This window comes from Artemia franciscana, chromosome 11 (genome assembly GCF_032884065.1).
Source record: "Artemia franciscana chromosome 11, ASM3288406v1, whole genome shotgun sequence".
In the NCBI taxonomy this organism is placed as follows: Eukaryota; Metazoa; Arthropoda; class Branchiopoda; order Anostraca; family Artemiidae; genus Artemia; species Artemia franciscana.
In genome coordinates, this window is record NC_088873.1 from 9,329,655 (window position 1) to 9,345,891 (window position 16,237).

The following is a 16,237-nucleotide window of genomic DNA, read 5'->3' on the forward strand; positions in this document are numbered from 1 at the left end:
TTGAAATAATTTCAGCAGGTGTTAATAGGTCTTGTTGCTGATGAAGTTAATATTCTCTATATAAAGCTTGAAAATAATTATTTATTTAAGTCCATTTTTATTATCTTTTAGAAATTGATTCTTTCATTACTAAAAGTAAGACTGACCATGACCAGACCCAGCGATTGTTTAATAGTATTCATGAGACCTTGGATGATATAGATGCTTGTATTGAACGAAGTTTTCATCCTCAGCTGACTGAAGCAATGAAAAATCAGTCTAATTCAAATGTTGCTCAACCTGAAGAGCAAATTCTAGCTGGAACAGAACACCCTAAAGCACCGAAATCCTGTAAAAAGGTGATTCTTTTGTGCATTGGTAAGAAAAAGCCGCGTAAAAAGGGAGAAATATCACATAATATGTGTCTATCTGGGTTTCCTGGGGCCGTAGGTGAGAACAGGCCGTATTTTTTTTCTGATTGTTAGGATATTTTTTTTTCGTATAAAGTTATGAGAATTTAAGTGATACTGAACAAAATTAAGCTGGACCCTAGCCAATTCCAGTGCTCGCCTCCTAAAATCTGCCATATGGTCTGAAAAACGATAAAGTTGTACTCTGTTTTTCCTTAAAAAAGTATAATAATATTAGAATAATTTTGAGCAATTGACACGGCAATTGATAATGCTGGGAAAGTTAACAAGGTGTGGCAGCTGTGTCTACTTCATTCGTCTGACTTGAATCAAAGCAATCTCTCCTCCAAAAAAAAAAAAAACTCCTTCTAAATTTATGTCTGATCCAGCATTCACATAGGAGTCTCTCGGGCCCGATCTAAATCTCAATCTTACCACAATTTCCTCTATTATGTCTATCGTTTTCTACGTAATTGTCCTGTTTAGATTTTTCTTTTACCCCTTCCCCCTATCCTTAACTGAAGTAAGTCCTCCAAAATACACCCGTACGTGTTTCGTACAGCAGATATAAGTTAAAGTATATGGGTAATAGTAGCTGCATTCAAAAAACTCGATGCATTTAGCTGTGTTTATGCTTCATTTACAGTCTAAAAAACAGAAAATCAGCTGATTTTAATTCTAAAAACTGAGTAGTCTTGAACTTCAGATGTGCAATAGAAAAGACTTCTAGGTGAAATATATCTAATTAAGTAACTTATATTGTTCTAGGACATCTATTAGGCATAAGGAATTTATTTTGAGAATTCTTTTTGGCTGGAGTCTAGAAAAAAATCACCCACTTCGATATTTTCTGATAGAACTAACCTTTTCTAGTTATTAAAAAAGGGTTTGTATTACTTTTCTTTTTCTACTCCGTATTTTAAGATTTAAGGGCCTCGCAATTCATTTGTCAACATTTTCTTTTTTTCGCCAAATGAAAAAGTGTACTTATCAAGTACTATAAGGTGTTTTCTAGTTAGTAAAGAAGGGTTTATAAACGGCTTATCTTTTTCTAGTCCGTATTTTAAGATTAAAGGGCCTCGCAATTCTTTTGTCAACATTTTCCTTTTTTCGCCAAATGAAAATGTGTACTTAACAAGTAGTATAAGGCATTTCCAACCAATTTGTGATTCCTTTTTCATTAGCAAACAGGTAGCTACGCTTCCTCAGGGTCTTTTGCCCAGAATCCCTCTCGAAATCTCTAGTAGACGATTTCTTTTTTTGTTCTTACATTTTAATGTATTCAATCCATGTATGAGGTGTTAAATTATAGTTTATTAATAGTTTAAAATTATAGTTTATTGTTCAATTGAATTCCTCTTTTGAGTTTTTGTCCATGTTATTTTGTGTTTTCAAATTTAGTTGAGAAAATTTCTAATCTCTTAATTGTATTCAGCTAAGTACTTCTTTTTTTTATGGCACTTGGTATTAACCAAGTGACATATAGCAGTCGCCAATTCTGTCGGTCTGTCTGTCGGTCCCAGTTTTGCTACTTTAGGCACTTCCAGGTAAGCTAGGACGATGAAATTTGGCAAGCGTATCAGGGACCGGACCACATTAAATTAGAAATAGTTGTTTTCCCGATTTGACCATCTGGGGGGGAGTGGGGGCCGGTTAATTCGCAACAAATAGAAAAAATGAAGTATTTTTAACTTATGAGCGGGTGATTGGATCTTAATGAAATTTGATGTTTGGAATGATATTGTGTCTCAGAGCTCTTATTTCAAATTCCGACTGGGTCTGATGATATTGGGGGGAGTTGGAGGGGGGAAACCTAAAATCTTGGAAAACACTTAGAGTGGAGGGATCGGGATGAAACTTGATGGGAAAAATAAGCGCAAGTCCCAGATACATAATTGACATAATCGGAACTGATTTGCTCTCTTTGGGGTAGTTGGGGGGGGGAGTAATTCTTAAAAATTAGAAAAATGAGGTATTTTCAACTTACGAACGGGTGATCGGATCTCAATGAAATTTGATGTTTAGAAGGATATCGTGTCTTAGAGCTCTTAATTTAAATCCCGACCGGATCTGGTGATGGGGGCGGGGAGTTGGGAGGGGGAAACCTAAAACTTGGAAAACACTTAGAGTGGAGGTATCGGGATGAAACATGGTGGGAAAAATAAACACAAGTCCTAGATAGATGATTGACATAAACGGAACGGATCCGCTCTCTTTTGGGTTGTTGGGGGGGGGGAGTATTTCTGAAAAAAATGAGGTATATTTAACTTACGAACGGGTGATCAGATCTCAATGAAATTTGATATTTAGAAGGATATCGTGGCTCAGAGCTCTTATTTTAAACCCGAACGGATCTGGTGACATTGGGGGGGGGGGGGAGTTGGGAGGGAGAAACCTAAAAATTGGAAAAAACTTAGAGTGGAGGGATCGGGATGAAACTTGGTGAAAAAAAAAACACGAGTCCTAGATACATGATTGACGTAACCAGAACGGATCTGCTCTCTTTGGGGTAGTTGGGGGGGGGGGGGGTTAATTCTGAAAAATTAGAAAAAATGAGGTATTTTTAACTTACGAACGGGTGATTGGATCCCCATGAAATTTGATTTTTAGATGGATATCGTGTCTCAAAGCTCTTATTTTAAATCCTGACCGGATCTGGTGACATTGAGGAAAGTTTGGGGTGGGGAAACCTAAAATGATGGGAAACGCTTAGATTGGAGGGATTGGGATGAAACTTGGTTGGAAAAATAAGCAGAAGTCTTGCATACGTGATTTACATAATTGGAACGGATCCGCTCAATTGCGGGGGGGGGGGGGGTAATTCTGAAAAATAAGAAAAATGACGTATTTTTAACTTACGAAGGAGTGATCGGATCTTCATGAAACGTCATATTTAGAAGGACCTCGTAACTCCGATATCTTATTTTAAATCTCAACCGAATCAAGCGTAATCGGGGGGGGGGGGGAAGTTGGGGACCGGAAATCTTAGAAAATACTTAAAGCGGTGAGATCAGGATGAAACTGGATGGGAAGAATATAAACCTGGCTAAGATACGTGACTGACATAACTGGACCGGATCTGCTCTCTTTGGTGGAATTGGGGGGGGGGGGGTAATTTTGAAAATTGAGGTATTTGTAACTTACGAAAGGGTGACCAGATCTTAATGAAATTTGATATTTAGAAGGATCTTGTGCTTTAAAGTTCTAATTTCAAATTCCGACCAGATCCTGTGACATTCGGGGGAGTCGGAGGGGGGAACCGGAATTCTTGGAAAACATGAAAATTGGAGTATTTATATCTTACGAATAGATGATCGGATCGTAATGAAATTTGATTTTTCGAAGGAATTCATGTCTCAGAGCTCTTATTTCAAATCCCGACCAGATCTTTTGACATTGTGGGGATTTGGAGGGGGAAATTTCGGAAAAACACTTGGAGTGTAGGAATCGGGATGAAGCTTGGTGGATAGAATAAACAAATGTCCTTGATACGTGATTGACAGAATCGTACTGGATTCGCTCTCTTTGGGGGAGTTGGGGGGAGGGGTTCAGTGATTTGGCGAGTTCGGTGCTTCTGGACGTGCTAGGGCGATGAAAATTGGTAGGCGTGTCAGGGAGCTGCACAATTTGACTTGATAAAGTCGTTTTCCCAGATTCGGCCATCTGGGGGGCAAAAGGGAGAGGAAAAATTAGAAAAAATTAGGTATTTATAACTTACGAGTGGGTGATCGGATCTTAATGAATTTTGATATTTAGAAGGACTTTGTGACTCAGAGCTCTTATTTTAAATCTTGACCGGCATTAAGCCTCTTATTTTCCTTTTTAAATCAATCTATTGATTCATAGAATTTTGTTAGAGCTCATACCATGTGATCTCTTGGCTCTTAGCTCTTCTCGCCTCGTCACAAGTGCCATATGAGCTCTTCGCTCTTGTTTCCTTAGTAAACTCTTCTTTCTTAAGTTTTAGTCAAAGAATTTTAGTACTTTTTTGTAAGTTTTTCTCAAGTAAATTTGAACTTTTCAAGTTTTTGTGGAGGTTTGAAATATTTAAAAGATAGTTCAAGTAAATTTGTCCTTTTCAATTTTTATTATAACATTTTTCCATCACTCTTACTTTATTCTATATTTCCACCAATTTTGATGCTTTTTGCCAGAACTGAACGATTCTTATGCTTAATGGCCCCTCTAATTTCATATTCTGATCTCTGGTGAAACTTGGATGCCAAACGCGACAAGCATATTCTTACTATCAACTGCAAAATCAATAAGAAATTCTTAAAAAACTTGCTGCGCATGCTGTGAACATATGCTGCCGGAAAGTGCCATTACTGTAGAGGAAAATAAACGGCTTCACCGTTGTGACAATCCCTCTGTTTCCGTAGACATTTTCAATAAAATAAAGTATCTTATTTTTGGTTCAGGTTGCTCATTCCCCGTGTCTTACTAGACCTCTAATAAAATTCACCCAAAATTAAATTAATGTTCGACAAATAAAAAATCAGGATGTTCTACGAATCTGCAAGCCATTGCTGAAATGCTCTAAAAATTGGTTTTTGCTCTTGAGAACCTCAAATAATGGATAAATTACATTGCTTAGTAATATTCTTTTCTTTCTTTTTTTTTGTAGCCTCGAATGTTAATAAAAGAGAAATATGCCAATTTTAATCAGATCTCTACTCAGTCAAAGCCAACGAAGCCCAAGCTTTCCCTTTACAATGGTCCTAGTCAGAAACATGTTTCCAAGATTTTGGGGAAAGAAATCAGTTGTCCGAAAAAGGTGGAATCTCCAGTTCAAACGAAGATCAATAATTTTTTTCCTCATGTTGAAATGAGAAGCTTTTCTAACAGAGCCAGGTAAGAATGGTAAAAGGAGTAAGTTATTTTTCAGTTTTCCATTATCTATGTTTTTTCTTTCTTTTATATCTGTTTTTTTTTTCTTTGCTCTTTGATCATGGAATCATCTAAAAAATTACTATTTGTACTGGTAATTTTAATTAAGCTACTTTTTGTAAACTCCTGCCTCAAGGGCCCTACTATAGGTCCTTCAACTATGCAATCGAAAAGTCTTATATGACTGATTTCACAAAAGTTCTAAATGTTCACCTTGGCGTTCAAATATAATTGTGTAGTCTCTGTCGTAATAAACTAATTGCATAATTTAGGGTCCTTGCCCAGGGGTCTACAAAGATCTTGTTATTTTAACTTCGATGTTATACCAGTCAGCTTGAATGAAACTTAAACATTGTATGAAACACACATACCAAACCTGTATTTCTTGTGTTTTTATTTAAAACTTAATGTTGGCCTTAAGTTTTTAATCAGAAACATCAACAATTCTTAAGCAGCACCAATAGTAGAAATAAAACACCCAGCTTGATTTGTACGCTAATTGGTAACAAATTTGGAAACTTGATTATGACTTCAGACCAATCAGGAGCATTCTCTGAATGCTGTTGAAACATAAATATTTTAATGAAAATCACATACGACAGTTACCTATCTAGTGTGGATTGAAGGATCTGAGAAGGAGTACAACCTCTCGAGCATTAAATAAATTTCTCCTTAAATGCTTAAGCCGACTGCACCTTAAAAGCTGCCTCATCCCACGGAATTGAGCTAAAGATAATGGGTAAGTTTATAATTTATTTAGGGAACACTTATTATTCAAACCTGTCAGTACCTGCCCCCAAATACTTGTGTACTTAATTTAAAAATGCAATTTAAGAAAAGCTTTCTCTGAACATCCTTTTAAAAAGAAAACAAAGGCTACGAGAGAAGTTTAGGTCAAGTTATCTTTCTTGAATCTTTGAGTTTTCTAGCCTAGTTTTAAAACTACAAAGAAAATAACTGCCTCGACCTAGGGCATGGACAACAGTTCCATGCATATATGAACAGCTGATATGATATAGTAGTTTTCTTGCTGGGAACACCAGAACGGTATGTTGTCCAATTTAAGCCGTTCATCATATACAACTTTTACTAGTCTGGAAATGCAACATTTCCCAGGCACCGCTCGAGAGTAAGGAGTCAAATCCCTCTCGTCTATTTTTTTTCTATCACTTTTTTATTGAAAGGGAGGTGGCTCATTCGATTGGAAATTCACAGATTTCATATCCTTTTTAAAGGGCATCAAGTCGACTCAGCTATTTTTCTGGCACCACCACTACCCCTCTTACCCCCAATACATCTGATAAAAAATTTTCGAGATAGCCATTTTTCTCAGAATTTGCAAATAATGCAAACAATACGTCTCCAGGAATAACTTGACCACGCCCCTAGCGTAAAGGTTTTAAGTTATGCAAATTGCCAACTGTTTACAGATAGGTTTTATGATGGAAAACGTGGGTATGTCTGTTTTGGGTGTCGCATTACCTCGAATCCTTCAGGAATCGTTCTCTATACCAATAGAAACACACCTTATGTAGAGGAGGGAGGGTGTTAAGGGGCCTGGAAATGCGCCAAGTTTCTTTTGTCCCTGATCGGTTCAAAACTTACAGCCGTATGCACTTGGCTGAGAGGAACCTAATGGAAAAAGGGTGGCAAGGGTCCTCCGAAAATAAAGCTAAAAAAGGTCAAAATTTTTTCGATCGCCTGAAAACTTGTATTCTATGTTTTTGGGTCCCCATTGCAAAAGAAAAAAAATATCGGTTCCCCCGAAAGAGCCACCAAGCGATCGATCAAAGAATTGTTTTTCTAAAGGTTTTGAAACTTGCACCCGTGAGTTTGTTGGCCAAGGGGATCCTAATAGAGAAAAAAAAATGTGTAAATAGGTTTGCCTGAAAATTGGGTCTGAGAAGGGTTCAGAAGACATCTTTGTCTGGACGGCTTGACACTTAACGCCACAAGTCTTCGTGCCAAGGAAACCCTAATGAACAGAAACGATTTTAATCTGGGGTATCAACCCCAAAAAGGACAGCAAAATATTTTTCGAACTGTTTGAAACTTATATCCTTAAGTTCAAGAGCCATGGTGATACTAATGCACGATAAAAAAAAATTGGAAAGAATATCTGATTCCCCAAGAAATTGCGATTCCTCGGCACGCTTCTTTTGGTATTATCTCTTTGAGCCGCGAGCCTGTTTTCACGTTGTTCTTGTGATTCCTCGGCACGATTTTTTTTTTGTGAATTTCTTTTTGAGACGCAAGCCTGTTTTCACGTTGTTCTTGTGATTCCTCGGCACGCTTTCTGTTCTAACTTTTCTCTTTTAGCCGCAAGCCTTTTGGCATTACCTCTTTGAGCCGCTTCCTCGACTGTTTCTTCTGCCATTCTAGGATTTATGCTAAAATTTCTCACACGATTTGATTCCTCGACTGTTTTTTCTGCCATTGTAGGATTTATACTTAAATTTCTCTTTGAATCGCCCCCTTATATACTTACAATGACGTCATATACAAAGCCTTATATATTTATAATAACGTCATGTGTGTACAAACAAACATACAACTTATTTATATATATATATATATATATATATATATATATATATATATATATATATATATATATATATATATATATATATATATATATATATATATATATATATATATATATATATATATAGATAGATAGATAATTCTGTTCGTTTTAAGTTTTAATGTTATTCCTTACTTTCAGTTGGAAAAACTTGTTTTTTTTTTATTTATTAAAAACCACAAGTAGAACACATACGACATCTTTGGTTTATTGTCACATAAAAATCATAGTTATGAAGCTGCTTAAGGTAAAATTAAATGCTAAGATTGGCCGGACAATAACAAAAACAAATTATTGATTATATTGGCCATTGTTTTACAAAATTTGAACTTTAGCGTAAAGAGCGAGGTATTGACGAGGGGGTGATCTCCTTCATATGCGTAATATGAGGGGGTTCGCCCCCTTTTCAGTACCTCGCTCTTTACGAAAAAGTTCGAATTTTATTTCCAATTCTTTAAGAATGACCCCTGAATCACATAGGCCGTTAAACTAGAATACATAGCTCTTTTGAAATTACTAAAAATACTTTCGCGTGAACAATGAGGTATTGTTGTGGGGACGAACCCCCTCATATACGTAATAATTTCTGTTCGTTTTAAGTTTTAATATTGCTCCCTACTTTCAGTTGAAAACTTGTTTTTTTAATTTCATTTCTGATCGTTCTTTGAATAACGCTGGGATATACAGCATGCCTTCATAGAAATTATCTCCTCCGTGAAAAATTCCTCCTTGGAAAGATCTTCCTATTAACCCAATCCCCTCACCCCCACCAGAAAAATCCCCCTGAAAACGTCTGTAGGCTATACTTACGATTAAAAAGTACTATATGTAAACAATGGGCAAAGTTCATAACTTGCAGCTCTTCCCATGGGGACTGTGGTGATGAAGTCGTTCTCAAAGACGTAGTTAATAGATATTTTAACTATGCTGAAGAAAATGGCAATCTCAAAATTTTGATCCGGTGACTTTAGGAAAAAATGAGCGTGGGAGGGAGCCTAGTTGCTCTCCAATTTTTTTGATCGCTTAAAAAGGGCACTAGAACTTCAAATATCCGTTCAAATGAGTCCTGTTACAAAATTCTAGGACCAATTGGTCGATACGATCACCCTTGAGAAAAATAAAACAAATAAACACGCATCTGTGATCTTTCTTGTGGCAAAAATACAAAATCCCACATTTGTGCATATAGGAGCTTGAAACCTCTACAGTAGGGTTCTCTGATACGGTGAATCTGATGATGTGATTATCTTTAAGATTCTATTAATTTTAGGGGGTGTCTCGTCCTTTTTCGAAAATAAGGCAAATTTTCTCAGGCTCATAACTTTTGATGGGTAGAACTAAACTTGATGAAACTTATATATATAAAATCAGTATAAAAATTCAATTCTTTTGATGCATCTATTGGCATCTAAATGTGTTTTTTAGAGTTTGGTTATTATTGAGACGGGTCGCTCCTTACTTACAGTTCGTTACCACGAACTGTTTGATGCTGGAAAGACATATTTTTGGGGAGGTAATTGACTCCCTGAATAAAAGACTAATAAGATTGCCTTTATTTATTTTTCAATTTCTGTGTGCCTTACCAAAATTCAGTTTGAAAGAAGAAACGCACGGGTTTTGTTTAACTTACTCTGAATTTTGTGATTATATTTTTTATTTATTCATTTATTGAGACAACTCAGTGATATCCGGAAGCATCTGCCTGTCCCTTGGCTGCCACCTTGGCCCTTGGAATAAATTGCAGGAAGACGAGGGAAAATCCAGTCCCACTGATTTTTTTTCACTGTATTTGAACCCCATAGAGGGTAGTAAAACAACTTTTTATAGAATAAGAATAAAAATGATGGTATTTGCCTTGTGTCGCAGATGCCGCAGGGGACCTCCTAGAAAGATCCCAGGTGTTCACTTCTTAAAGAATAAGAAATAGATAAATGGTTTAAATTAACTCTTGGTAATTTGAAAAGAATAAAAGTTTAACACATATATAATTAATGAAACTTGACGGATTGTTTAAATAGAAGGATATTTGAGTTGCGGAACAACACTGTTGTTTTTGTAGCTTTTATTTTCTCGTGGCTAGCTGAATCTAGCCCTGAAGTTGCAAGAGATGTAAACTCAAATGTTTTCCTAGCCATGAGAATTGTCAAATGGGGCAGAATAGTTTCAATGAAGTCTGTAAAGTTTCCAGTGGTTTACAAAAAACCGTTCAATGTTATATTAAATCTTAAATCTGAGTTCTCTCATTCGTACCTTAGGATGAGAAAATCAAGTGTTGCGCATTCAAAGACAGCACGCTGTAGTCTCTTCTTCTTGATTGAGGGTTGCAGGAATCGATTGCTTGCAAGTAAATCTTTCTTTTGCTGGGATGAGGCTCTGCGTTTTTGTACGGCGATGCATAGCTATATGTTCCCTTTTTTTTTCAAAGTGCAAATGACAGTTTTTTTTTATTCTATGGTGCTAATGGTTCTCATTTGGTCCCGAAGAGTTACAAGAACATTCGGTCCCGGTTTCGCTGATTTCATTTATTGAGATGCTAGCTTATCCAAAATTTTGTTTCCTCTTATTCCTAGGCTTGGAATATCCTGAGACTCATTCTACCCTTGGATTTGTAGCTCAAAGATTAACTGCCTTAGTTCGAATTGGCAAGAGGCTTTGGACTTCTTATATTTATCTTTTTTAGACAAGTTAGAATTTCCTTCCAACGTAAATAGACAGTTCTTGGTCTTCTGAGAATCCAAGATTACATTTTCTTTTTCAGAGATAAAATTATCTCTGTAACTTTTCTATTCGAATTTTTGGTTCTGCGAATTTCCTACAGTCTGTCTTAAGTAAAACACCCTCGCTTCACTCGCTTCAAAGCTTAACATTTTTGAAATCACATAACTTTGAATACTTGTAGGACTTCGTATTGTCTCTTCGATAACCTGAGTGAATTTCTGTATATCTCAATAATTTTTGGGAAATAATATGGAAATCCTGATTTCGAGAATTTTTTTTAAAATTAAAATTCTTTATGTTTATTATAATCTTAGACGTTTAATGCCGTGAAAAGGAAGCAAGAAGACATGCGCTATCGTATATCCAAAAAATCAATCGTGCATTCAGAAATAAAAGTTTATACAGTAAAACGTATCATATATTTTCTGGGAAACTTAGACTTAAAAGCAAAATTTCTGTATCTTAATGTAAAGTCGGTGAATTTACTACATATACGCACAAAAAAATATTCTTTGCGCAAAATGATGAAAACTATTAGTGCCATTAATCATAGTTTCCACCTTTAAGGGGATGGTTTGGGCTGGGATTCCTCGAATGGAAGGGTCGAAGATTCTCTGGCCACAATTTATCGAAGGCTTAATACTGATAAAAAAAAACAACAAAAACAATATTGATGCAGAGTTTGACGATTAGTTCTTGCACGCAAAACTTATTTCAGAAGTCTTTATTTACAAATCAACCATACAATTAACTACTTACAGTAATCATAGCACATCTGCAATCATGATTCGGGAGCATACAAGCTTATTACCCCTGAAGTATAGTTGTATGTGCTGCTTCACAACTGTCCCCATCGGTCGCAGTTGCTGCAACACTCACGGGGCCTTGGCATCGGAGATCTAGTTATTCCCAAAATTCTCTGCGATCTTTATTCCTCAATGATAAAAAAGCAACTATATATATATATATATATATATATATATATATATATATATATATATATATATATATATATATATATATATATATATATATATATATATATATATATATATATATATATATATATATATATATATGTATATATATTATATATATATATATATATATATGTATATATATATATTATATGTATATATATATATATATATATATATATATATATATATATATATATATATATATATATATATATATATATATGTATATATATATTATATGTATATATATATATATATATATATATATATATATATATATATATATATATATATATATATATATATATATATATATATATATATATATATATATATATATATATATATATAGATACATATATATACATATATATATATATATATATATATATATATATATATATATATATATATATATATATATATGTATATATATATTATATGTATATATATACATATATTATATGTATATATATATATATCTATATATATAAAAATAAGTTGTCTGTCTGTGGATGTGTGGATCAGGTGACGTCACCTGAAAAAACTGGATCAGGTGACGTCAAAACTGAAAAAACTAAAAAAGGCAAAAACTACAAAAAAAACTAAAAACTAATAAAAAAAATAAAAAAGCTAAAAAACTAAAAAAACTATAAAGGTAAAAACCAATAAAAAACTAAAAAAAAAAACTGAAAAAACTAAAAAAAGGCAAAAACTACAAAAAAAAAAACTAAAAACTAATAAAAAAAGTAAAAAAGCTAAAAAACTAAAAAAACTAAAAAAACTAAAAAAAGGTAAAAAACTAAAAAAAAATAAAAAATAAAAAAAAAATAAAAAAAAGGAAAAAACTGAAAAATAAGCTAAAATAAAGGTAAAAACCAATAAAAAACTAAAAAGAAAAAAAGGAAAAAACTAATAAATGACGACACTCAAAGAGAAAGCGACCAGGACAAAAGGAATGTTCGATTAGCAATCAACAAAGCACCGGGACACAGGGAGTATAAATGACGACCAGGACATAAGTAAAAAAAAAAAACTATCTATATATATAAAAATAAGTTGTCTGTGGATCTGTGGATCGTGGATCAGGTGACGTCACCTGAAAAAACTGGATCAGGTGACGTCAAAACTGAAAAAACTAAAAAAAGGCAAAAACTACAAAAAAAAACTAAAAACTAATAAAAAAAATAAAAAAGCTAAAAAACTAAAAAAACTAAAAAAAGGCAAAAACTACAAAAAAAACTAAAAACTAATAAAAAAGCTAAAAAACTAAAAAAACTAAAAAAAAGGCAAAAACTACAAAAAAAACTAAAAACTAATAAAAAAAATAAAAAAGCTAAAAAACTAAAAAAACTAAAAAAACTAAAAAAAGGTAAAAAACTAAAAAAACTAAAAACTAAAAAAAAACTAAAAAAAAGGAAAAAACTAAAAAATAAGCTAAAATAAAGGTAAAAACCAATAAAAAACTAAAAAAAAAACTGAAAAAACTAAAAAAAGGCAAAAACTACAAAAATAAAACTAATAAAAAAACTAAAAAATCTAAAAATCTAAATAAACTAAAAAAGAAAAAAAAGGAAAAAAATAAAGGAGAAAAACAAAACTAAAAAACGAATGTATATACAGACCGGTACACCGGGATACAAATGACGACCGGGACACAGGGAATATAAATGACGACCGGGACACAGGGACACAACTACAACGGGGACACCGGGGGAAACAGGGGGATATAAATGACGACCGGGACAAAAAAACTAAAAAGAAAAAAAAACTAAAAACTAATAAAAAAACTAAAAAATCTAAAAATCTAAATAAGCTAAAAAAGAAAAAAAAAGGAAAAAAATAAAGGAGAAAAACAAAACTAAAAAACGAATGTATATACAGACCGGGACACCGGGATACAAATGACGACCGGGACACAGGGAATATAAATGACGACCGGGACACAGGGACACAACTACAACGGGGACACCGGGGGAAACAGGGGGATGTAAATGACGACCGGGACACCGGGACAGGGAATGGTCGATTAGCAATCACCATCAACAAAGCTCAAGGGCAATCATTAGAATCATGAGGTATAGATCTGAATACAGATTGTTTTCCCATGGACCATTATATGTTGCATGTTCAAGAGTCGGTAAACCTGACAATCTATTTATATGCAAAGACAATGGGACAGCAAAGAATGTTGTATATTCGCAAGTTTTACGTAGTTAAAACCATATATATATATATCTATCTATATTCACAGGTGGGACATAGGGACACAACTACAATGGCGCGTAACTATTATGGCGCGTAACGACTTACGCGCGCGGGGGGGCTTGGGGGGGGGCGCGAAGCGCCCCCACCAACTAGGTGTTGGGGTGGCGCGAAGCGCCACCCCTACAGCTAGTATATATATATATATATATATATATATATATATATATATATATATATATATATATATATATATATATATATATATATATATATATGTGTATATATATATATATATATATATATATATATATATATATATATATATATATATGTATATATATATATTATATGTATATATATACATATATATATATATATATATATATATATATATATATATATATATATATATATATATATATATATATATATATATATATATATATATATATATATATATGTCCCTCCTCTATAACGTAGGATTGGCAACATTTTTATGTTGAAGATTTGTCTTAGCATTTTCAAGTGGGATGCTTCCATGGTGGTATTATTTTTGTAAAGTTCAGATGGATAAGAAAAGATAATATTTATTTCAAACGCAGTCTAATAGGGCCTAATTCGCTGGTTATGTCGAATTGAGGAAAAAGAAATAAAGAAAAACCGAAATAGCAAAAACAACAAAAAAACCCTTAAAAGTGATTAAAAACAAACATGTCTCTGTATGAAATGATCTATAAAAAGTAAACGAGATTAATAAAATATACTAAAATTTGCCATAATAAGCTTTACACGACGAATGGCAAAATAGAGATGAGGTGGGGCGATTCACATATTTAACATTTCAATTATGGAGTGGAGAAAAGCATTCGTTCCTATTCCTGTGTGCAAAGCTGCTTTATCATTATGAAACATTCTAGTAAGGATATCATCTAAGCAAACGTCAGCAACTAACAAAGGTAGCGACAGTTTTGAGCAAGGTTGGTGTAGGCTTTCATGGAAGACCACAAATGTATGGAAAGGGCTGCAATTTGTAATATCTCAAAGAAAATACTTGTTTCCTATGTTGGTAGGCAGGTAGGTAGGCATGCGTTTATTTCAACCAAAAATTTGCAAAAACTGAACTACAATCAACATTATGCTGCTCAGTTTAGAGACCTAAATTGCCCCTGTTAAGCAGCGAAACAAGAAATGATAACTTATTCATTCAAGATCGAAGAAATACAAGAAAACAGACGAAAGACAGAAAAACAACTTCAAACCTTAGTCTCTTGGTCAAGTTCTTGCACCTCCCCCCACCCCTTTTAAAATTGTCCGTGGACTAATGTGTAAGTTTTTATAATCTCATGTTCAACAAGGAGTAATTTTATCGTACTTTTATAATGCATTAAGGATAATGAGCCGTTAATGCAAGGATAATGCATTAACATTTTGCTTCTTATTTATTTAGGGTATCTTATCAACCGAGCTAGGCACGTTAGTATCATGAGGGAAGAGGGTCAACAAAAATAAAGAACTATATTAAAAATTCATATGATCAGACAGGAAGTCAAACTTAAAACGAATATAAATTAATTAAAATGAAGATTTGTAATACATATTTCTCTGCTAAGTGTGAACTTTTGCGGAGATTATATATGAGTTTCGTTTTTCTCATTGAAAGCTAATTGGTTACCCATTAACAGCTATTCAGAACGGTATGCAGAAGACATTTTACAATATCTTTCTCTCATCTTCTTGTAGGCCTAACACCCCAGCAAAGCCAGAAGCGGAATCCCAGTTCTTTCGAATGACAAAGCTGGTGGATGATTACGACGATGATAATCTTCTAGATGATTGGTAACATCCTCGTCTCTGTTAGATTTGGCATCTATCTATGAACTTTCTTTTTTGTTATTTTTATGTATTTTAATGCCTTGAAAGGGCATTTCGTTGTGTAGATGGTCAGTAATGTCTCCGCTTTTTCAAATTTCTCAGGACATTTGAGGTTGACAAGCTATTCCGGCCATGTTGTAACGTAGTTTATTCGTACTGTTTCTTTTCGTAAAGTGTTTTTTTCTTCGCGTCGGTATCCATGTTGATTTTTCAATATACTATTTTTTATAGGTCTGTAAAAGTGCTCATATGCCCGTAGTGCATAAAAACTGAAATCTGAATAAAGACTTTTTTCAATTCTTATTGTTACTTTTTGTTTCTTTCGTTATTAGCAAAATATATTTAAATGCAAAGCACAGATTTTCTAGTTGTAAGCCTTTTTTCTTTCTGTGGTATAGATACATATAAAACGAAGATTACTTCTGATGGAGTCAAATATCGATGTTCAAACTTGAAAAGATCATAGATTACAATTATACTAAATATGAGGGGATGGGGCAGCCGTACATCTCAGGCTTTCGTGCTAAATTTTGGCTTTTGTGAAAGCATCTCCGAGCGCAAGAAGCAAAGCTAGCTGGTAATAGCGACTGTGT

The 16,237-nt window shown here is 33.7% G+C and overlaps 1 protein-coding gene across 1 annotated transcript in view; it reads left to right on the plus strand.

Annotated features, from left to right (window-relative positions):
- The window catches only part of LOC136032776 (uncharacterized), a 45,890-nt gene extending 29,949 nt beyond the window's left edge, over positions 1-15,941 (plus strand). The window contains exons 5-7 of the mRNA XM_065713129.1: positions 112-338; positions 5,017-5,243; positions 15,513-15,941. Of these exons, the coding sequence (XP_065569201.1) occupies positions 112-338; positions 5,017-5,243; positions 15,513-15,612 (554 nt within the window). The 3' untranslated portion in view covers positions 15,613-15,941. The remainder of the gene's footprint in view (positions 1-111; positions 339-5,016; positions 5,244-15,512) is intronic.
- Positions 15,942-16,237: the final 296 nt, after the last annotated feature.